This window comes from Balaenoptera borealis (assembly GCF_965194805.1).
Source record: "Balaenoptera borealis genome assembly, chromosome: 6".
Lineage (NCBI taxonomy): Eukaryota > Metazoa > Chordata > Mammalia > Artiodactyla > Balaenopteridae > Balaenoptera > Balaenoptera borealis.
Genome location: NC_138863.1, coordinates 23,400,840 through 23,426,040, shown reverse-complemented (window position 1 = coordinate 23,426,040; position 25,201 = coordinate 23,400,840). Strand labels below are relative to the sequence as shown.

Sequence of the window (25,201 nt, the reverse complement as noted above, 5' to 3'; positions counted from 1 at the left end):
AACTAGAAAAACTCCTCAGTATCAGGAGACCGCGATAAACCTTGTAATCTGGCACACTCAGCAAGAATATTAAGTGATGCTTAGAGGCCATGGTGGGTTACAAATGAGAAAAATATAGAAAGACATCATATTTTTAACATGGATAAGCTTGGTGGGAGTGAGCAGATATGGTGGAAGGGTGAGGGGATGGGGAAGGATGATGCAAACAAGAAAGAAATGAAAAAGGCTGTATTTAATATATACATAATCACATATGTGTGTATATATGTACATATAAATGCATTTATTTATGATTATATATTTAATTAAAAGCATAAGTTACAAATAGTTTTTTAAGAGGTTATAAACCCTAAAATCTGGCCATTTTCCTCTCTTATTGAAATCCTTTAGTGGCCTCCTATTAATTTTAGGATGATGTCCAAATACCTTGATATGGGCTATAGTCACTTACATATATAATTCCTGCTACACTCTGCATCCTCATGTTTAGTTACATCCATTGATCTACATAAGACATTTCACATATCACAACTGTGCCAAGAATCATGAAGGAAGAAAAGTCACATGTTCACTCATTGATTTGCTAACCTTTAGTCGCATTATAGTTGATTTAGAAAGGTGACCTTGAGAAGCTCTATGTCTTCCCTTCTTACAATTTTGCAGTTTCTTTAATGTGACAAAGAATGGTACAAAATGAGCTCTGCTGAATATGCAAATAATTCTAACACTTCTGTTTATTAAAACTGACCAATCACCACAACCTAAGCATTAGCTTTTTAAAATTTAGTGAGGTTTTTTTTGGTTAGTTTGAAGAAGTACACCCATGAATACCAACAATAAGAAAACAAGTTGGGAAATTTTGCCAGAAGAAAAATTTAGAATTCTCTCTGAACCTTTAATTGTGTTGCATTTAATCTTAAAAAACATTTAAAAATACAGACTAATTATGAAAACTTTAAATGTTAAATATTTTATGTGTGTAGGAGGAGCTTCCATATAATACTCAACAGTGAATTGGTTGAAGGAATACCAGAGGTAGAAAATGAGAGGAAGAACATTTCCTTGCATGCATATGGTACATTCCTGTGCTTTCCACTCTAGTCAGATTTGGTAAGAACGAACAGAAGATGATTGTTCTCTTTCCCAGCTTGGGTGAAGTGTCAAGGCTTGAAATAAAAGCAGAAAATGCCCCGAAGTCTGCTTAAACAAATTATCATATAGCTATATAGAGAAGTACTATATAGTCACTAAAAAGAATGTGCCATTTCTCTATCTACTGACGTGGGTCAATGTCTGAAATATACTCTTAAGGAAATGTATCATTTTTTATTATTGTGGTATGATTGACATATAACATTATATTAGTTTCAGGTGTACAGTGTAATGATTCAATATTTATTTATACCATGAAATAATCACCATGATAAGTCTAGTTACCATCAGTCTCCATACAAAATTACAAGGATTTTTCCTTCTGATGAGAGCTTTTTAAGATTTACTCTCTTGGCAACTTTCAAATATGCACTACAGTATTATTGAATCTAGTCACCATGCTCTACATTACTTTCTCATGACTTATTTATTTTATAACTGAAAGTTTGTACCTCTTGACCCCCTTCATCCATTTCACCCACCCTCCAAACCCTCTCCCCCATGGCAACCACTGTTGTTTTCTCTGTATCGTGAGTTTTGCTTTGTTTTGTTTGTTTGTTTTTGTGATGCTCTCCAAGTGAGACTTCCTCTTCTACCTACCCCTTCTTCAACTTCCACCTCCAACCCCTCACTGCTCTCCGTGCAATTCCTCTCTCCTTCCAACCACTGCCATTTTTCTTCCCCCTAACTTCACCACTTCTTTTTTTTTAATTTTTTTTAACATCTTTATTGAAGTATAATTGCTTTACAATGGTGTGTTAGTTTCTGCTTTAAAACAAAGTGAATCAGTTATACATATACATATGTTCCCATATCTCTTCCCTCTTGCATCTCCCTCCCTCCCACCCTCCCTATCCCACCCCTCTAGGTGGTCACAACCACTTCTTTTTATCTATCTTTTCTCAGTCTGTAGATGAGGAAGTGCTTGACAAGTGGACAAGATAGAGGAGAGTGCCTTCTAAAATAGGCCATTCAGTTCTTTTCCTATGTGTGAAAGCAAACTGTATTTCTTCCACCTGTGTGGGAAAAAGAAAAGTTCTTTCAGGTCTAAATGCATAAAGGTATGTTATATCAGACAGTTTTAGAAAAACACCCTTGGCAGTAAAATATATCTTCAAATGTATATAAAAAAAAAAAAGATTCTCTATAGAGTCAATATATCAGCTAGGCCTTGTTGAATTGCAAGTGACAGAAAGCCCAACAGAAACTTGCTAAAGGAAAAAGAATTTATGATTCCATATAAGAGAAGGGTCAAGGGATGAGTTTTGTTTAAGGCAACACTAGAATCAAGATTCAAGTAATTTTTTAAAAATAAACTTTTTAAGAATAGTTTTAGGTTTACCAAGGAGTTGCAAAGGTAGTATAGAAAGTCCTCATATAGCCACATCCAGTTTCCCTTATTATTAACATCTTACATTAATATGGTACATTTTTATCACATTATTGAAGAAATATTGATACATTATTATTAGCTAAAGTCCAAACTTTATTCAGATGTTCTTAGTTTTTACCTAATGTCCATATTTCGTTCTAGGATCCCACATTACATTTAATCATCGGCCTCCTTAGGAGCTTCTTGGCTCACACTTTCTCTGTTTTTCATGATGCTGACTGTTTTGTGCAATACCAGTAAGGTATTTTGTAGACTGTTCCTCAGTTGAGATTTATTTCATGTTTTTCTCACGATTAGTCTGGGTTTATGGGTTTCTGAGGTAGTGTTTGTCAGGTTTCTCCACTGTAAATTTATTTTTTTCCCCACTGTCCATATTCTACTCTTTATTTATTATTTTATTTTATTTTATTTTATTTTATTTATTTTTAGCTGTGTTGGGTCTTCGTTTCTGTGCGAGGGCTTTCTCTAGTTGTGGCAAGTGGGGGCCACTCTTCATTGCGGTGCGCGGGCCTTTCCCTGTGGCGGCCTCTCTTGTTGCGGAGCACGGGCTCCAGACGCGCAGGCTCAGCAGCTGTGGCTCACGGGCCTAGTTGCTCCGTGGCATGTGGGATCTTCCCAGACCAGGGCTCGAACCCGTGTCCCCTGCATAGGCAGGCAGATTCTCAACCACTGCGCCACCAGGGAAGCCCCACATTCTACTCTTTAGAAGAAAGTCATCATCATGTGCAGTGCACACTTAAGGAGTGGTGAGTTATACTCCATTCCTTGAATGTGGTGTATCTACATCCATTATTTGGAATTCTCTTCACAGGAGATGTGTCCATTCTCTTCTATTTATTTATTTATTTATTTATGAAATCATTTCTTTACATCAGTATGAAATTATAGATATTTATTTTATACTTTGGGTTATTTTCCAATACTACTTTATTAATTTTGTTGCTCAAATTGTTTTAGCTTTGTACATTTTGGGGAGCTCTTTCACTTAGCTCCTTTGTCCCTTGGCTATACCCCATTTTTGTGGGATTTTTAGTTGGGGGGCACTTTTTTACTTTCTGGCACTGTAAGATGCTCCAGTCTTGTCTTGTACATTCCCAGACCGGCCCTATATCCAGCCATTTCTCCATTGGCTCTTCTTTTTATCAGAAAATGGTATTAATAAACCAAGATCTGGGTGGTAGGTCTGATCATTGCTTATGGGGGTGTTTTTGCTTCTAGACCCTATCAGCTGACAGAGCAAGGAAATATATACGTATATACTAGAGGTTCAAGTGACTTTATCTGGACTCAGATTTTCTGTTTCTTTCACCTCGGTCCTCCATTTTTACTCAAGTCTTAGATAGAAATTTTCTTCATACTTGCAAAGTGACTAGCAACTCTAGAACTTAAATCCCAAGGGATGAAATAAATCTTTTTGCCAGAATTTCCAACAATTTCCCACCATGTCTCATTGGCTCTTCTTGGGTCACATGCCAACTTGGCAGCTGATCACTGTAGCCAAGAGAAATGAAATCTTATTATGCTAAGCTTGGGTCATGTGCTCATCTCTAAAGTCAGAAGATTGATCCTATTTGAACTACATGGGCTAAGAACACAAGAGGTATGAATTTGCGAACAGTTGTTAGTGAAAAAAGGGAAAATATAGCTGTATGGCTGACCACAGTCAATTACCACTACTTCTATGAATTCTGGAATTCTAAAACTGGCTACCACTTACTGTGAGCTTTTGAAAGAAAATAAGATAGTTACTTTCATAAAAAGATGCATCAGTATATGGCTTGGGCTCTACTGGTAGCAAATGAACACTCAACTTCTGAAAATTGAATAGTAATTTACTATACCTTTACATATGAGTATTTTCTGCTTTGAAACTAAAAATGTGAAGAGTAAATCCATTGTCAGATTCTTTTCTGGTTTTGCTTTTAAAAATAATTTCACTTTTACAATAATGGAGCATTTAGTCTGGGAGGAAATAAAAACTTGACTTTTGTGGTTGTTGCTTCATTTTGACTGTCTCCATTGGTTTTCTTTATTTACCTCTTTCAGGAGCATATTCAAAGGGAAATTAGATGGCTTGCTGTTCATTTATCAAAATGTTAAGGCAATTTTCTTTTTCTTTTTACACTTAAAATATTGCAAAATATTTTAAAAAGTAAGGACTATAGAATGGAAGGACTATAGGATAGCATTATAACTGAAACCACTACTGTGATCTGAAGTTTTTGCTTTTTCTTAGTAAGGCTTTCACACTTCTTTTAAATTAAACCAGCAATTAATGGAACAAGAATTCCAATGTAAAAGGATTATTTTCAAATTCATCCATTGCAAAGACATACTGGTTTTAAGATAATAGCAATCACTACAGAAGGTTGCAGCCCAATTTTTTTCTGAAGGAAATTATTTGTTCTGTTTGTATTTGTTAAGATTACTTTTGCTTTTATTTAATTGCTTTTAAAAATATTACTCATCCATTGTAGAAATCTAAAGGTTTACAAAGTAAGATATTAAAGACACTACTAATTTGAATTTTTAAATGCACTGCTGCTCTGGTCCTGTGAAATGTGTTTAAATTGGAGGGAAGCCAAAAACATCTTGGGTGACATCTAAATTTGAACGTCATGAAATGGATGTAATCAAATTGGTAGTTCTGAGTTAAAACTTTGGTTATTTGGAACACTTAGAAAATGAGACTTCCAGAATTAAAAAAACTTTTTTTGAGGAGCGGAGTAATGATACTTCTTTAAGTTGTAAGACTTTTTTTTGTTTTAGCTCTTCTGACAATCTTTTCCACTTCTTCTCTGCCTTAAACGGTGGATACTGGTCATAATGTATTTGTTTTCTTATGACTCTTAAGATCTCCTTTTTTGAATTCTGGATATTTCTAAAAATATTTAAGTTTTGTCTTAAAATTTTTTCTATATATGTAAGTTCCTTATAAATATAATATCCAATTCGAGACTGGCATATTCTCTCAATAATTTAAGTAAATTTTATTGACATTTATTGAAAATATTTAATATACTGGACATTTTTTGGGGGGGGTAACTTTATTTGCATTTAATAGTGATTTTTAAGCCCTATATCCAATGAAACCATTTTAAAAAGCTCTATGAGGAATGGAAACTTAGATGTCTATTACACTTTTCTTTAAAGAAAAAAGCTCAAATTTCTGAATGAGCAAGATTCACTTTTGTAGGTAGAGGCTTTGCTTCTTCATGATCTTCAGTGCTTCTTATATATTTCATTTCATTTAATCTATATTTTAGTAAGGTGGATATTAAAGTCTCTGTTTTAGAGAAGAGGAAACTAAGGCTCGCAGAGCTTAAGTTACTTAAGGTCATACAGAAGTGCCAGGATTCAAACCTAGCTGTAGAACATGACATACTACCTCTAAAAAATAAGAGAGCTGTTATAACAGACAAAAAAAAATCAAAGTATACATTAATTGTTCAGAGACACCCTCCTCTATGGTTCTCTCATGTTTCTACATGTCTTGCTGAGTGTGCAAGGCCCTGACACTCCTCACCCAGGCCATATCTCAGGCTTGTGCTTACAGGAAACAACCTTGAGGGATGAGGAAATTCCTCCCTTTGGAAGGAAGAGCAGGCTTACGAGAAAAGCAGTGGATTCCCCAATTTCAGAGTTCCCTGAATTTTCAGTCCCTTATTATTCTTCCTTGCATCTTAGTGAGCACTCGGGATATGTTTGATATGAGAAGTCAATGACAGGAGTAAGTTATTAAAAGAGTAAATACTACTAAGAATGAATTCTCTAACTATTACATCTAATTGTGATGCTTGAGTATGCTAAAAAAAAAAAAAAATCTCAAAACCAAACCAAACAATTAAGTACAAATAACAGCTATTTCTTAGTGTCTACCATGTGACTGGTGAGTTCTCAACTCTTTATGTTGTTTTACCTCTTGCAACAATACTTTGAGGTAGGTAATAATATCCCCATTTTAAAAATGAGGAAACTGGGGCCTGGAGGCATTAAGTGGTTTGCCCAAGGTTTCATAGTTAGTAATGGTGGAGCCAGGCCCTGAATGCAGCCTCTCTGGTTCCAACATTGAAGCTCTTTATCACCTCATTAGAAGTTGCCACTATGTGTTTTTTGGTAATAAATGGGAATTTTTATAATGAGGTGCTGTTTGGCATCCAATTTTCATCAGAATGTAGGATGAAAAAGAATCCGTAAATAAAAGGGCCCTGTAGATGGTTCTGATACATACACAATATAAACCCGAGGAAGATTCTGTCATAGCAAAAGGACTGCACGTGATTGGGCAAATATCATTTATTATACATTATGTTAGGACAATTTGTATCTCAAAATTCTTATGGAAATGGCTTTACTTTGGTAAGAATCAACGTTACAACTACAATTCCAAGTCCCAGAGTATAAAACCAAAGACAAAACAGACGTCCAGATAAATACTTTGAATGAGTACGAGAATGGAATTGACTAGGGTGACCATCCTAGTTCTTTATTGGTAGTTCCCCTGGGCCAATCTCATGATTTCTAGGACTTTTTTTTTTTTTTTTTCCTCCAGGTACTGAGGATCTTCCTCTTTTCCATTAGTTTTCCCTGGGGACAACTAGGACTCTACACATACCTAAAAATCTGGGGACTGACGATTGGCATTTAAGAACCAACAGAAAGACAATTTAGAGAAGAAAACGAAGTGAAAAACAAATGCTAGGGTCAAAACTGAAGAAAACCAAGCCACCTCGGTAAGAAAAGGTGTGCAAACCAAGTCCACTGCTTCATTTTATCTCGTCCAGTCCAGGAACTGCATCCCAAGGGCTCAGGGTAACTAGGCAACGAGGTTGCCCCGGTAACGTAGGAAGCGAAGAGGACACCCCCATTTAGGGCTCGGGGTAGCCCTTCCTGGCCCGGAGACCGCGCAGTGGGAGGGGTGAAGGATGCCAGACTCTCGCGAGAGCTGAGTGTGTGTGGTCGTACTCGAGCGTCTTCGCGGTTGCCTTTGGGACGCGGTGCGGTAGCCAGGGGCAGGCACCCGGAGCGCTTCAGATGGCTACTCAGCAAGGGATACCCTCCTCGGCCCTGCGGGTTTTGGAAGAAGCGTTGGGCATGGGCTCGACGGCTGCCGGGGACACCGCGGAGGCGGTGGCCGCCGAGGGCGCCTACTACCTGGAGCGTATCCTTCCCGAGTAGGAAGCGGCACCCAGACGCTGGCCGCGGTAATGGGTGTTGGGGGCGAGGGCGCGGCCTTCCCGCTCTGGGTGCCCTGTGAAGCTTGCGGTCACCCAGCCGGTAGAGACGCCTATTGGACCTCTAGGTGGTTTCAGCGCCACCGCGACCCCCTGCTACCTACCCACTGTAATTTTTCGCCTTGTAGTAGTTGTAGGCTGATGTGTTCCTGTTGGAAAAAGTTAGTAGTCACCACTCAGTAAACTTCGCAGTTTTATTTTAAAGTAGCACAACAAATTAATCCAACCCTCCTTTAACTCAGGGTTTTTTGTTTTTTTTTTTAATTTTTAAAAATTATTTATTTATTTATTTATGGTTGGGTCTTCGTTTCTGTGCGAGGGCTTTCTCTAGTTGCGGCGAGCGGGGGCCACTCTTCATCGCGGTGCGCGGGCCTCTCACTATGGCGGCTTCTCTTGTTGCGGAGCACAGGCTCCAGACGCGCAGGCTCAGTAGTTGTGGCTCACGGGCCCAGTTGCTCCGCGGCATGTGGGATCTTCCCAGACCAGGGCTCGAACCCGTGTCCCCTGCATTGGCAGGCAGATTCTCAACCACTGCGCCACTAGGGAAGGGAAGCCCCCAACTCAGGGGTTTTATTAAGCCCCCAAACGTTCAGAATGCCGTGAAAATAAATCCGTAGGAAAACATCAGGAGGTTAAGGAAAAGACCGCTACCTCTAGGCTTTAAGGAGAGGAAGGAGGAAGCTCAGAATATCCAGCCGGATCCTGTAGATGGTCCAATTGTCCAATGCTTAAGTGATTTGTTTTGGTAGCATCTACTTACTGGGTAGTTTCAATTTGGGCTACTTAATGATAAAAATAACCCTCCCCCCCCCTCCCCTTTAGCAACTAAATGGTAACCTGGTGACCTGACGAAGCTCAGGGATGTTAGGAAGAAGCAAGATCAGACAGTGATGAGCGATTATCATTGGAAATAACCAGAAAAATTGAATGGCCATATGTGGATAATTAGGTTCACTATCTCTTGTGTAAAGCTTTTGAGCTCCCCTTCTCTAAATTAATGGTATTGAGAGGGGGAGGATTCATGAGAAAAAGATAACTACTCCATTCTTCAGGCAGATAGGAGAGAGATGGGTAATCTGTTTTATTCTTAAAGGTATCAAGGAAACTGCAAAATCTACCTTATTTTTTTGTCCAAATATAATCCCCTCGGATTTAATTCAAGATTCCAGAGATCCAGCAGTGATTCATTTTGTAGGCTTTTAAACTGATTAACCTGTCCTGACTCAGGCCCAGTATACATCCCTGCTACAGGGAGCTTTGAAGAACTTGGTTGAAAAGCTCAAAGAAAATATATAGTATTTCATTCAGTGCAAACATGATTTTTACAAGAATATATTCGAATAGTTTGAAATAAATTTGAGTGAAATATGTGGGTGCTCTAGTATCTTAAGTGAGGTTTTATACTCTTTTCCTAGCTCTTAATAAGCTGTCTTTTCCAGTAATCTTCCTTTTTAAATTCAAAAACAATTCAACGACTCTTTCAGCGCTAATCTACATCAAAGTATAAAGTTATCCAATGTCCATGCTAGTGATAACCGGGCATCTTATATCTGTCTGCATTAAAATGATTTCTATCACTATAGTTTAACTGTTAACATGAGACAAACATAGTGAGGTAACTTTTTTTGCAACCATCTTTGTGAAATAAGTGGTGAGACTGCAATATAGCACAACTCTCACTAATGAAAATCTGGTTTACTTAATTTGCAGGGAGATCACCGAGTTACAGCTGCCAACATATAGCAGTTTGCAAAAAACCTATCTTGCAAAGACTTCTCCAAGTAATCATATTTACAAATATAAAAAACTATAACTTTTCAGGATTTTTTTAAATTGAAGTATAACTGACTTACAATATTATATTAGTTTCAGGTGTACAACATAGTGATTCAACATTTTTATACATTATGAAATGATCACCAGTATAAGACTAGTTACTGTAAGTCACCATACAAAGTTATTGCATTATTATTGATTATAGTCCCTATGCTATATGTTACAACACCATGATATATTTATTTTATAACTGGGAGATTGTACCTCTTAATTCCTTTCATCTTTCACGCAGCCCCCCATCTCCCTCTTCTCTGACATCCATTAGTTTTTTCTCTATATCTATGAAACTGCTTCTGAGCTTGTTTGTTTTTTTTTTAAGTTCCACATATAAGTGAAATCACACAGTGTTTGTCTTTGACTATTTTACTTAGCATGATACCGTCAAGGTCCATTCATGTTGTTGCAAATGGCAAGATTTCAGTTTTTTGTTTTTTTTATGGCTGAGTAATATTCTATTGTATATATGTGTACCACATTTTCTTTCTCCACTCATCTGTTGATGGACACTTAGGTTACTTCCATATGTTGGCTATTTTAAATAATGCTGCAATAAACATACAGTGCATATATCTTTTCAAATTAGTGTTTTGTTTTCTTTGGATAAGTACCCAGAAGTGGAATTGCTGGATCATATTGTAGTTCTCTTAAATTTTTTGAGGAACCTCTGTACCTTTTTCCATAGTGGCTGCACCAATTTACATTCCCACCAACAGTGCAGGAGGGTTCCCTTTTCTTCACATCCTCACCAACACTTGTTATTTCTTGGCTTTTGATAATAGCTATGCTGACAGGTGTGAGGTAATATCTCACTGTGGTTTTGATTTGCATTTCCCTGATGATTAAAGATGTTGAGAACCTTTTCATGTGTCTGTTGGCCATCTATATATATTCCCTGGAAAAATGTCTATTCAGGTCATCTGTGCATTTTTTATTGGATTGTTGACTTTTTTGATGTTGAATTGTGTGAGTTCTTTATATATTTTGGATATTAACCCCTTATCAGATATATCGTTTGTAAATATCTTTTCCCATTCAGTAGATTGCTCTTTCCCTTTTCATTTTGTTGGTTTCCTTTGCTATGCAAAAGCTTTCCAATTTGATGTAGTCTCATTTATTTTTGCTTTTGTTTCTTTTGCCTGAGGCAACAGATCCAAAAAAATCAAAGAGCATACTGCCTATGTTTTCTTCCAGAAGTTTTATGGTTAATGTCTTATATTTAATTCTTTAATCCATTTTGATTTTATTTTTGTATATGGTAAAAGAAAATGGTCCTGTTTCATTCTTTTGCTTGTGGCTGTCTAGTTTTCCCAGCACCATTTATTAAAGAGGCTGTCTTTTCTCCATTGTACATTCTCGCTTCCTTGTAGATTACTTGACCAGATAAATAAGAGTTTATTTTTGGGTGCTCTGTTTTGTTCCATTGATCTATGTATCTGTTTTTGTGCTAGTACCTTACAGTTTTGCTTACTATAGCTTTGTAGCATTGTTTTAAGTCAGGGAGTGTGATAACTCCAGCTTTTTTTTATTTCTTAAGATTGTTTCGATATTCAGGGTATTTTGTGTTTCCATGCAAATTTTAAGATTATTTGTTCCAGTTCTGTGAAAAATGCCATTGGTATTTTGATAGGATTTCATTGAATCTGTAGATTGCTTTGAGTAGTATGGATATTTTAACAATATTTTTTCTTCCTATCCATGAGCACAGTATGTTCTTTCATTCATTTGTGTTGCTTCAGTTTTCTTCATCAATATCTTACCGTTTTCAGAGTATAGGTGTTTCATCTCCTTGGTGAAATTTATTCATAGCTATTTTACTCTTTTTGATGCAATTGTAAATGAGATTATTTTCTTTATTTTGCTTTTTGATAGTTTGTTATTAGTGTAGAGAAAAACAACAGATTTCTGTATACTAATTTTGTATCCTGAAACTTTATTGAATTCATTTATAATTTCTAATAATTTTTGGTGGAGTCTTTGGAGTTTTCTATAAATAGTATCATGTCATCTGTAAATAGTGACAGTTTTCTTCCTTTCTGATTTGTATGTCTTTTCTTTTTCTTGTTTGATTGCTGTGGCTAGAACTTCCAGTAATATGTTGAATAAAAGTGGTGAGACTTGGAATCCTCATCTTGTTTCTAATCTTAGAGGAAAAGCCTTAAGCTTTTCAACATTGAGTTTGGTGTTAGCTGTGTGTTTGTGATATATGGCCTTTATTGTGCTGAGGTGTATTCCCTCTATACCCACTTTATTGAGAGTTTTTATCATAGGTTTATATTGAAATTTGTCAAATGCTTTTTCTGCATCTATTGAGATCATGATGTGATTTTTATATTTTGTTAATGTGGTGTATCACATTGATTGATTTATGGATATTGAACCATCCTTACATTCCTGGAATAAATTCCAGTTGATTATGATGTATGATCCCTTTAAATGTATTGTTGAATTTGGTTTGCTAATATTTTGTTAAGGATTTTTGCATCTATGTTAATCAGGGATATTGGCCTGTACTTTCATTTTTTGTAGTGTCTTTGTCTGGTTTTGGTATCATGATATCCCTGGCCTCATAGAATGAGTTTGGAAGTGTTCCTTCTTCAATTTTTTGGAATTGGTATTAACTTTTGTATACGTGTTTGGTAAATCACCCTGTGAAGCTGTCTGGTCCTGTACTTTTGTTTGCTGGGAGTTTTTTGATTGCTGATTCAAGTTTTATTATTAATAATCAGTCTGTTCAGATTATCTATTTCTTCCTTATTCAGTCATGGAAGATTATATGTTTCTAGAAATTTGTATATTTCTTCCAGGTTATCTAGTTTGTTGGTATAAAATTGTAGTAGTCTATTTTGATTGTATTTCTGTGGTATTGGTTATAACTACGCTTTCATTTCTGATTTTATTTATTTGGGCACTCTCTCTTTTTTTTTTTTGAATAGTCAGGCTGAAGTTTTATCAATCTTGTTTACTTTTCAAAGAAACAGCTCTTTGTTTCATTGATCTTTTCTATTGTTTTTTTAGTCTCTTTCATTTATTTCTGTTCTGATCTTTCTCATTTACTTCATTCTACTAATTTTAAGCTTTGTTTGTTCTTCTTTTTCTAGTCCTTTAGGTATAATTTAGGTTGTTTATTTGAGATTTTTCTAGTTTCTTTAGGGCGGCCTGTATCACCAGAAACTTCCCTCTTAGAATTGCTTTTGCTACAGCCCATTGATTTTGGAAGATTGTATTTCTATTTTCATTTGTCTCAAAGTATTTTTTAATTTCCTCTTTGATTTCTTCATTGGCCCATTGGTTGATTAGTAGTGTGTTGTTTAGCCTCCGTGTGTTTTTGGGTTTTTTTCCAGTTTTCTTTTTGTTATTGGTATCTAGTTCCATACTGTTGTGGTTGGAAAAGATGCTTTCTATGATTTCACTATTCTTAAATTTATTGAGACTGGCTTTGTGGCCGTACGTGATCTTTCATTGAGAATGTTCCAAGAGCGCTTGAAGATAATGTGTATTCTGCAGGTTTTGGGTGGAATGTACTGTATATTTGTATAAAGTTTATCTGGCCATTAATGTGCCATTTAAGGTCAATGTTTCTTTATTGATTTTTCTATCAGGATGATCTTTCCAGTGATGTTAGTGGTGTGCTAAAGTTCCCTACTATTATTTTACTATTGTCAATTTCTCCTTTTATGTCTGTTATTATTTGCTTTATATATTTAGGTGCTCCTTTGTTGGGTGCCTAAATATTTACGAATGTTATATCCTCTTCTTGGATTGACATCTTTAGAATTATATAATGCCCTTCTTTGTCTTCTGTTACAGTCTTTATTTTAAAGTCTATTTTGTCTGATATGAGTGTTGCTAAGCCAGCTTTCTTTTTTTTTCTTTTTTCTTTTTGCATGGAATATCTTTTTCTATCCCTTCACTTTCAGCCTGTATGTGTCTTTAGATCTGAAGTGAGTCTCTTGTACGTGACAGCTATACAGCAGTGTACTTGAAAGTTGCTTAAGTTTGAATGCATTGTAAAAGCACTACATTTATACTCCCCCCCCCCCATGTTTTATGTTTTCGATGCCATATTTTACATCTTTTTACTTTGTGTATTCCTTAACTGCTTATTGTAGTTATAGTTGACTTTATGACTTTTGTCTTTAACCTTCATACTAGCTTTTTAAATGTCTGATTCACTGCCTTTACTATATATTTGCTTTTACCAGTGAAATTTTTTCTCTTGTATATTTTCTTATTTCTAGTTATGGCCTTTTATTCCACTTAAAGAAGCCCCTTTAACATTTCTTGTAAAACTGGTTTAGTAGTGATGAACTCTTAGTGTTTGCTTGTCTGGGAAATTCTTTATCTCTCCTCCAATTCTGAATGATAACCTTGCCAGCTAGAGTATTCTTGGTTGTAAGTTTTTTCTTTTAACATATCATGCCACTCTCTTCTGGCCTGCAAAGTTTCTGCTGAAAAAAATCAGCCTATAGTCTTACAGGGGTTTCCCTGTATGTGACTAGTTGGTTTTTTCTTGCTGCCTTTAAAATTCTTTCTTTATCTTTAAATTTTGCCATCTTAGTTATAGTGTGTCTTGGTGTGGCTGTCTCTGGGTTTATCTTGTTTGGAATTCTTTGTGCTTCCTGGACTTAGATATGTTTCCGTTTCCAAGTTAGGGAAGTTTTCAGTTATTATTTCTTCAAATAGGTTTTCTGACCCATCCTTCTTGCTCTTTTCCTTCTGGAGCCCCTATAATATGAATGTTAGCATGCTTGATGTTGTTTTAGAGGTTCCATAAATTATCCTCATTTTTTAGTTCTTCGTTTATTTTTGCTGTTTAGATTGGGTGATTTCCACTATTCTGTTTTCCAGATTGCTTATGTATTCTTCTGTATCGTCCAACCTGTTGTAATTCCCTATGGTGTATTTTTCATTTCAGTTATTTTATTCTTCAGCTCTGGTTGGGTCTTTCTTATATTTTCTAACTCTTTATTGAAGTTCTCACTGTGTTCACCCATTCTTTTGAGTTCGGTGAGCATTTTTATGACCATTACTTTGAAGTCTTTATCAGGCAAATTATTTATCTCTGTTTCATTAGTTTTTTTTTTTTTTTCTGAGGTTTTATCAAGTTCTTTCATATGGAACATACTTATCTGCATCCTCATTTTGTTTTACTTTCTGTGTTTGTTTCTATGAATTAGGCAAAACAGTTATTTTCCCTAGTATTGAAGTCATGGCCTTGTGTAGGAGCATTCCCTCTATAGACTGCATGTGCTGGTTGGCTTTGGTAGGCTGGCTGGAACTGAAGTGGGCATGGGCTGGGAAAGAGGGAGGGTCCTGGGACATGCTGAGTGAGGGCTGCCTTGGCAGCGAAGCTAGAGATGAAGTGGGCACAGGCCAGAGACATGCTGGGGTGGCTTTGGTAGGTCCCCTAGAAGCCAGGCATTATTCAGTCTGCTGCCTATGTGCTGGGACTCAGAGTGAGTGAGTTTGTGCATGAGCCCTTTAAGGGTAGAGTTTTTGTTTCTTGTAAGAGCTCTCTAGCTCTTCTGTATGTAAGCCCCACTGGTTTTCAAAGTCAGACCTTATGGGGGCTCATATTTCTCATGCAGGTCCCCTGGCCTGGGGTTACCAATGTGGGACTTGAACCCCTTGCTCTTTAGCAAGGGCTTCCGTGGTTATGATATCCCCTCTTGCTTGTGGGTCGCCACACTGGGGATGTGGGTGACCAGATCACACCTCTACCCCTCCTACCCGTCTTACTAGTCTTCAGGTCGTTCTCAGAGTTGCTTTATATGTAGTTGTAGTTTTGGTGTGTCCATGGGAGGAGGTGAGCTCAAGTTCTTCTTACTCTGCCATTTTGAGCCCACCCTTCTTTGAGGATTTTATTATCCTCTTTGTGAATTATCTAGTCACTGTGCTTTTCCCCTTTTCTCTTTTGTTGACTATTTTTGGTTTCAACCAAAGGGTAGTCAGTAGTTACTAAACATTTAACCAATCAGTTTTCCTACATTCAGTCTTCAGGTAAGAGATTTAGTCATGTGAGAGCCTTTAACTCTTAGTTAAATGAAGTTTGAGGATTACTTTTGAATGACAATTATCCCTGTATCCTGAGCTCTCTTAACATGCATTATTAACAGTTGACTGTGTAGTTTTATTTGACATTGTTTCTTAAGGTGATTATGATAGTTGCTGAAGTGAGACTTTCTTGGGTTTAAAGTCTTTAGTTTTCAGGTAATTTAATTGAGCTATTGCAGTGGATAAATAAAAATTATAATATGCACTAATGAATCAGAAATCTGATCTGTACTTTGCACATATACTTAATCACTTCTAATCCACTACATTTGGTCCTGGACTTCCCTTATTTATGACTGAATAGATGCTCCGAGAACACTAGACAATGAGCTGTTAATATTGAGCAAGGCTTATGAAAGGGCTTGACTCAAATTCTCCAGGAAATCACCCTTTTCTTTGCTCTTAAACATTCAGACATAAAGAACATGTAAAGGTTAGTGTGGTCCGAACCAGAAACATATCCAGGATCCACCATGAGGGTGAGTGGCTTCATTAAGAGAAGGCTCACATTCTTTATGACAGTTTAGAGAATGTGTCCAAGAAATAGAATTATTACACTTGAAACACCCCTCCCTTGTAACCTCCTAGCTATAGTGGTGCCACCTGTATCTCTTCTGAAGCACTCCATGATATCACTGCTGTTAATTTTTAAACTTGTATAGGGCGAGATGCAAACTTACATGACATAGTTCTTATCTTACTTAGCTATCTCCAGAACTTTAAGAAATCTAATCATGGAATATATGAATCCTCTAGTGAACTCTTTTTTAGAAAGATATTTGCAGCTTTGTAAAATGTAAGGCTAGATTTTAACTATGTGATCTGTAAACGGGCAAGTAGGTATCTCTAGTAATTGTAAAGAAGATTGGTTGTCTTTCGTGAATGAATGCTCTATTAAAAATCAATACAACTTGAGAGAGGTTTTCATTCATAGTAATGATCAGGGGTTGCCTTTTAATGTGTGGCTGCAGACATTTGGGAGTGCCTATTCCAGCTGAGAGATGCAGGCTGGAATGAATTGTATTAAGAAAGCTAATGCTTAATTGATTTTTTTGCTACTTGTCTAAAGAAAGACCTTATTCAAGGAAGAGTAATGAAATGCATGGACTCCAGGGAAGTAGAGCCCCCAAAGTAGTATTGTTTTTGTTACCTACCTCCCTTTTTGCTGATTCTCTGCTCCCCTAACTGGCTTTTGATTATTATTTTATCTTTCTAGACATTTTAACGCTAAGAATTTGACTTAGATCATGGACATACATTTGCTGACCCCTGAAAAGGTCTCCTTTGGCCCCAACAGCAGTTTGTGAGGGTTGACTGAGTTTAAGCCTGTTCTTTGAGGCTAACCAACTCTGGATGCAGTCCCAAAGTCAACTGTTTCAAAAATGCAAATTAAGGATTCCAGACCCTGAAATATGGTGATCACACTAAACCAATACCCCATCTAAGATGCATGCTTTTCTTCTTAAGTAGTATCCTTAGCCAGTATCTCACTGCAGTGGTAATGTTTACTGATAACTTTGTGTAATTAAAACAGAACTTTTGTTATTTTTAGAAGTTATTTTGTTATTTATTGCTTTTAACATTTATTTTTTTTCCTCTAAGATGTTACTTCTCTGGAATATTTATAGTATTAAGTAAGAAGATATTAGTAAAATCCTTAATAATCATTATGTTCTCAAGTAGTGTATTTCTTATTATCATTGGAAAACTGGATTTGCTCATGGGTGCTTAATTGCATCCTACATATATTCAAATAAAAAGGATAGACAATTTGAATGTAGAACGTAGAGGCATGTTACTAAACCTAGAGTGCTGAATTTTACGTGCACAAAAGTCATAGATTATTTGGAGAGAAAAAAATTATATTTTGTTCTGTGTCTTCTAGACTAGGCAGATGTTACTGTGTATATGAATCCAAGATATGGATCTTGAAATGAAGATTCTAATTCAGTAAGTGCGGGTTTCAGGGGTTGAGACTCTGCATCATTAACAGGCTCCCAGGTGCTGCTGGTGTGGCTGATCTAAGGGCTATAATTGGAGTAGCAAGGCTGTAAACAAATATCTTAACCTCTTGCCTTTATGTTTTCAGATAGAGGTATAATATATAGACCCCATATCTTTGGGTCTCCTGGTTTAGAAGTTGGAAAAACTTATACCACCATCCACTATGAGAACCATGAGTCTTATATGTTGAAAGAAAATTATTTTCCATGTTCTGAGGCAGAAGATGGGCAACAGCTGTCTTAGGCAGGAGTGGCCCATAAATTTCCACATTTGCCAATTCTATTGAATTGGTAGTGGTTCCGTGGTATGTGATATTAAGACTTGGTAGGAAAGACTGAAGGAAGCAAACAGCAATGGGAATTTTGACAGCAAGTGTGCCAGTTATTTGCCATCTTTGGTCTATTTTCAGTTAACTTACTTTATTTAAACTGGCTTTCCTAAGAAAGGAAACATGACTATAATGTTTGGTATTTACAATACATTTCTTTTATTTCAATTTAGTGAGTAAAATGTTGATCATGGAGGATCCAGGCTAGACTTTAGATTGCCTTTGTGTACATTGATTCTGCAGTGATATCAAAGATTACAAAGCAATTTCTGTCTATAGTAGCTTTGGGAAATCATGTAAAATATAATTAGCTTTATGTTTCACTCCAGTTCTTTTTAAAGCTGGTGCTACTGGCAGTGATCACTACCTACAGATGCAGTAGTGGAGGAGACCAGTGTGTGAGGAACTTTGTATGCTGCTCTCATCTGAAAATTGTTCATTTCTTTCTGCCTGTGGTCCATTTGCACAACCTTGTTTGTGACCCCATCATACCAACTGTCACATCAAACTCTGCTCCATTAGGCCAGCTGAAATGCTTCTCTGAAGCTTCTTGCAGTTGTATCTTCTGTAGTACTGTGGTGGATTTAGGGCTTCCTAGCAGTTTCAGTGTGGGTGTATATTGGCCTGTTTTCTGACAAGATCTACAAGGTCAGGATCTGGTGCAGATTCTGTTCGTGTAGAAACTACTAGTTCACTGGTGGTGATGAAGTACCAGGGAACTAATTCATAGTATGCAAACTCACAAGTACTACTAAATTCTTTCCAGAGCAAGTGGAGATGTGGAGAATGACCCTTAGTCTGAGACCAGGCCATGACTATAGGATATAGTACCTGGCCTGGAAGGGGGCGGTGCTGTGGACTGTGGGTGCAGGCCAGGGAGAAAAGAGGCCCACAGATAGTACCCTGGGCAAGATCAGACTAGAAAACCAGGCACAAAATTAAGTGTCAAGTCAAGCTCAAGCTCTAGAAAGGCAGGACCAGATCTGAGTGGAATAGTCAGAGTAGAAAAAAATGAATTTTGGAACTGGAGTTCAATGATGTTTTTTGAAGGAAAGCTAGGCAGGTAATGGGAAGGGAGTTCCGTAGGGGCTCAGAGTCAGCTTGGCAAGAAGAAACTGATATTAAGCCAGAATGCCAGTTTATTATTCTGCAGTGGAAAAATAATTTTGTATGAAAATTGTGACCAGCTTAATTGTATGGACATTTCCTGGAGAATAGGATCACCTAAGAGATTAGATTACAGATAAGAAAGTTGCCCAGTGAAAGTAGAATCAAGATTAAAGGTTTTATTTTTCAGGCAATTCTTGATGAACTGTGCATTTCTACCCTACCAATATTGCTTCTAAAGCAGTGCTTTGCAACCTTTTTCACACACGATGCTCCATCAGATCCGGCTTCACTCTGTCTTTCTGGCTGTCCCAAGGGCCAAGGGGATCAATATCTGTACAGCCCAAAGTGTTCTCTTTATGAAAACCTAAGAGCGTGATTTCTCTCAGGCTTCAGAATCAGAGATTGCTGTACATTTGCTGAGAAACTCATCTGTTTTCATTGGATGGATACTGAATTGGTATCTGATTACATTTCCCTTTTTACCCTGACTGCTGGGAAGCTTAGAGTCAAACCTGTGGCATATAACAAAGTTCATGAGACCTTACGGCCTGTACTGTACCTTACTTCTACTGTTTCCCTTTCTCTGCTAATTTCCATATTCATTTATTTTCATCTCCCTGTAGCTGTATGCATGTCTGTAAACTGCCACAGAATTGTTTTGGGATTTGTTTGTGCATTTGTCCATGTGTTGCGAGCCGGCTAGCCAGCTAGACAGATGCATGCAAACATACATGGAAAGTACATTTCCTTCTTTAGTAACGCTGCAACATCACATTTCAACTATGTTGCTTCTGAGAAGGAAGATTTTCTGTTCACATCATATTGTGGGTACTAACAGTATCAATTAAGGAGGATCCTGGTTCCTGTTTTGGGTATTTGTACTCTTCCTGATGTTTTGTTTGGTTAATCTCTTGCCCTTGGTTTACTGAATCTTTGGGTCTATAGCCCTGTAGCTCTTTTATATTTCTCCTTCCTTTAGGGTCTTCAGATTGAGCTGTTTAAAGGATTTGATTTATCTGTTTGTAACATGACACTTGAGAGTTTGGAAAACAAATAGATGAGAATCCATTACTGAGGATATTGGTAAAAATTGCACATTGCTATTGTGTCACTGTAGAAACAGCACGGTGTAGTTGAAAATTCATGGTATTTATATTTAAGAAACTTGTCTTTGTCACTCATATCTTTGAATTTGGCCAAATCTATTCATCTTCCTGACTTAGTTTCCTTTATTTTTCTTCAGTTTAGAGATGACTGTATCTGTGCCATTCAGTCTCACAGGGTTTTAAGAGCACATATGGTTATGATCCATGCGATGATACTTTTTCAGCTTTATAAAATGGTAGTTATTTTTCTCTTACTCTTTTTTGATTATGGGAAACAGAATATATTATTAGTGATTATACTCCGTTCCCTAGAATATTTTTTTTTGGTAGCAGTATGCAAGTGTTTTATATTTCCAAAGCTTTGAGGACAGATCACTTTTTCCTCTATAGAGCCATGTTCAAGAAACTTTGCTTTGACGTTTCTTCCTCACAATAAATAAGCAGTTGGCTTATTTACAATTATAAACTCTATCCAGATCATTTTAGAATATTAACTTCTTTGTGAAATTTATTATGGTATAAACAGTGATGAAGGATAGCATTACTTTTCTGGAGACTTACAGGCAAGTGACTGCCTACAAAATCAACTTCTAATAGTTGTTTCTCAGAAGGGGACATATTTTTCCATAAAAAGGAGGCTGAATTTCCTGTAGCTGAACCTAAGGAAATTTTATATCATTAAGTGAAAATGTGTCAGAAAAATATAAATCTAGAAAAGGAGGAAGATTCAGAATGTCTTTTATGTATCCATTCATCTTAACACTAGATCATGGGAGACTTAGGAGACTTCTCCACAGGTACTCATCTCTTTCCAGAACAGGGAAAATAACAACAAACACTTGTATAGTATTTATTATAAGCCAGGCACCATTCTAAATGATTTACATATGTTAATTTGTGTTAACAAGAGAGGTAGTATAGCATAGTGAAACCTAAGCTTCTGGGGCTGATTCCCAATTCTGTTAGGTCCTGATTGTGTAACTGTGCATTTGAGTCCTGATCTGTAAAATAGAGATAATAATAGTTCAGCCTCATTGGTAGGATGAGGATGAAATGAGTTAATACATGTAAAACCCTTAGGACAGTGCCTGGCTCCTGTTAAATACTATGTGTGTGTTATCAGTTCTTATTACAAACAACAGAAGTTGTTATACACACTGTCAGGTTACTCTTGCAGGATGGGATGACAGAGAAATTTCTTATAACCAGCAGCAAAATGAAAACTAGGCTAATCTAATCTTTGATTTTCATAACCATTGCTGTGCACTGAAGTGTTTAATTTTATACCTTTTAAACTTGGCCTAATAAAGTCTGTGCATTTGAAAAAAAATGTAAACCTACCAACCAATCAACAAAATAGCATTACTGGCGTGTATTTTGATTTCTTTTAAAATTAGATGTTGTCTTGAAGTTTTCGTTTGTAGACTAACTTGTAATTTTTGAAGGTCTTAGAGCAATGCTGTTAGAATTTTTTATTAGAATCATTTCCACTGATATTTTAATGCTGATATATCTTGATAATTTATGAACTGCTGAGTTATGATTATTAAGTAGTTTATATTTGCTTAAACATTAGGCTGCCTTTTCTGAGAAGATAATTTAATTTTAAAATTGAGGTATGTAAGAAAGAGAGTGGAGGTGTAAGTATCTTTTATTGATGAAAACATTGAAATCTATATTTTACTTATATTTAAATCTTAGTGTGCTTTGGTTTTTTCATTCACAATACTTTAAACCAAATAAAGAAGTCACACTGCATTGTGAATGACTCAGAAACTCTGGAAAATCCACTGTGGTTTGAGATGTGTTTGAAAATTTACTGTCATAGTTTTCCTGTCCATCATTTTTCTTATCTCTTTCTAATTTATGTTATGATACCATGTACATTTTTGTAAGTCTTCTTAGAATCAAAGTGGAAATCATTAGATAGTACATAGATTAAAAATATAGTTTTTCATGAGTTTGGGTTGTTTGAATAATAATTTAAAATAACAATTAAGATATTTTGTCTTAAAACATCTATAATTGTAGGCTGTATGAGGAGGAGGAATTTTAAAAAATACCTTAATTTACATGTATTTACTAACTTGGTGAGCTACTTGGATATAATACTGTATTTTAAGGTTATCTCAATTTTTAAATATAATAATTTTATTCCATTATTTTGAGATTCAAACTTAACAGTACATTTAGAGGTCACCATAACTGAAGCATCTGAAGATGATTATGAATATGAAGAGGTAATTTGTTCATTTTATGTATTCTATAAATTCATTACAGTCATTCCTGTGAAATATTCATTTTATTTTTTCTTAAAAATATTTTTTCTTAAGTGATGCTACTGTTTCAACTGAATTTAGCTAATCAGCTGGTGAAGAGTGAGGTTTGGAAATTCTATTTAAAAATTTAGATTGGTTGACACATCTGGCTCTTTTGATTTTCTTGTTAATTGTCCTTCAGAGTCAGCTTCTCATCACCTGCCTTGTGGATCCACACTATAGTCTGTCGTCTCTGTCCAGCAGGTGTTCCCAATCATCCAGTCTAGGTTTCCCAGATTCCTACTACCTAGCTGGAGCTCAGATCCTATGGTTCCGAACTGCAACTTAGCAATACTTCAGTCTAATATAGTTACTGTCTCAAACCTTTCCTTTAATTCATTGTTCCAAGGGAACCTATCATTACATCTGAGATTTGGAAGGCAGAGTCACTCCAAGATGACAGAAGCTGTGAATGAAACTGTGGAAACAAGCCTGGCATTTGTGGCCTGGGCAAACAGGAGACAGGACAAACACAGAAGATAGGCTTTGTATTACTACTGGTAAAATGGAGATAATATTAATACATACCACATGAAATGAGTTAATAGATGTAACAGGCTTAAAGCTGTGATCAGCACATAAGAAGCATGCAATAAGTGTGCACTCTCATTAATGTCATAACTAGAGTCAGTTGCATTCTTCCAAGAGCTTAACATTCAGGCAGTGAGTTTTGTTTTGCTTTTTAATATTAGACATAATTTATTAGATATTTGCAGTTGCTAGTAGTTACGAAAAGTAATGGTGGAGAAAATCTGGGATGCGGAGAGAATGGTGGCATTTAGATGGCCTAACATTCTTTTTTTTTCAGCAGAGTTGTTAGACTACATTTGTCAGTATAGATAAAATCAGTTGCCCATAAGCTAACCTCAAGTTCATCAGTAGTAACATTGAGTGATGTTTTTATAAGGAAGTCAGAGGGCTGCCTACTTGTTAGTTTATTTTTCATAGATCTTCAGAATGACATGGTGTCTTACATAAAGTGTATTTCTTTGGTCCTTTGTTTTGTGAGGAAAATTTATTTCTAAAATGAAATGAGGTATTTTTATATTCCTGCTAACTCTTCCTATCGTTCTCTTTCTCTGTGATTTAGATACCAGATGACAATTATAGCATTCCAGAAGGTGAAGAAGATCTGGCAAAAGCAGTTCAGATGGTCCAAGAACAGGCTACAGATACTCAAATTTTGGTGAGAATTTTGAACACAACCATAGCCTATAGTTTAACAGTGACACGAAGTTTTGAAAGTCATTTAAACTATAAATACTTCACTTACTAGATGCAGCTCTATCACCTGACGTCTTTTTCGCTTCTATTTCTTTATCATCTAACCTTCACTTTTAGTAAGTAGTCATATTTACTTTGCCTCATTTCATCATTTTCCACATGGTGGTCACTTTTGCATGACTTTGCAACAAATGACACTTTCTCTCAGAACTCTCTTTAATCTCAGTGGAGTTTAAACAAGGATTTTCAGCACTTGTACAGAACTTGGTATTGTATACATATTCTACAGTCTGTTTTGTAAGCATCTGTATTTTTTGTTTTTCATGGAAGTATTTAGATCATAGGAAATGCTTAATATATTATGCTTTTTTTCTTGTGAGGCTAATGAACTAATTTCACTAGAAAATATGGTAGGGATGCTTTCTGATTATAATACCACCAATTAACAGTACATGGAATGATGGCATTCCTGTAAAATTGCAAGCTCAATTAAAAATTGAAAATAATGATGATAGCAAAAATATTTTTAAAGTGCTACCAATACTAATTAACACTGAAGTCATACCAATACTAATTAAGAAGGTTGCTTTTCTTCAAAAATGAAACCTTTCCTGTGAAATATGAAAGAAATTGTTATACTCTTATTTAGGTACAGATTTGGCTTCCTCAGTGCAAAATAGTATGTGATAGACTTCACTCCGTATTCTGGCCTGTGTCAATCTTTCCATATTTTGCAGATTTCCTTGGTTCAGAAATCTAGTTACTCCTTTCCAAAATATCTGTCCATTCAAAATTGAAAAATGCTGAAGAGGAGGATTTTTTGAATCCAGAATTGATTATATTCTAAGTGGAGGGCTTTAGCTCATGGTAAACTCTATTCTCTAATATATGCTATGGATATAGTTCCTTCTAGGTAGACGTAAAGTGAAGTCTACTATGCAGACTTTATTAGTCTGTTGGATATCTCAATGCAGTAATTTATAGGAAAGTTTTAAAACATAGCATTTGAACGATGAGCAGTGAATAAACATATCAGTTGCATTATATGTATTACTCATCATCTTCCTTCTTGCTTTACATCATTAAGTAAAGAAGGATTAAAAAAATACTTTATGTACCACTCATTTATATTGGTACTTGGTAACATAGATATGCCTAACACAGTGCTTGGCACATAGTAGGCACTAAATGAATAGCAGTTAAATGAATGGATAAATGAATCATTGAATGAAAAAATTATGACCAAACTGTAATTGCATCTTTGTATGTGGTATCATGCTAGAAGGTGCTTATAAATCCAAAGATAAATCCAAGAAGGGCAATTGGTGAATAAATTCAATGTAGTAGCTGTCATATCTTCTGAACCAAATATCAGTAATTCTTCTCTCATCAGTTTCTCAGAAGCTTTCTTTAATCATAAGCTTGCAAGAGTTAACTTTCTA

At 36.0% G+C, this 25,201-nt stretch overlaps 1 protein-coding gene across 1 annotated transcript in view; it reads left to right on the top strand.

Moving 5' to 3' along the window:
- The first annotated feature begins 2,038 nt into the window (after positions 1-2,038).
- Positions 2,039-25,201, top strand: part of SPAG16 (sperm associated antigen 16) — an 868,000-nt gene continuing 844,837 nt past the window's right edge. The window contains exons 1-4 of the mRNA XM_082395857.1: positions 2,039-2,912; positions 3,232-7,706; positions 22,411-22,457; positions 23,626-23,721. Coding sequence (XP_082251983.1) covers positions 7,580-7,706; positions 22,411-22,457; positions 23,626-23,721 — 270 coding nt within the window. The 5' untranslated portion in view covers positions 2,039-2,912; positions 3,232-7,579. The remainder of the gene's footprint in view (positions 2,913-3,231; positions 7,707-22,410; positions 22,458-23,625; positions 23,722-25,201) is intronic.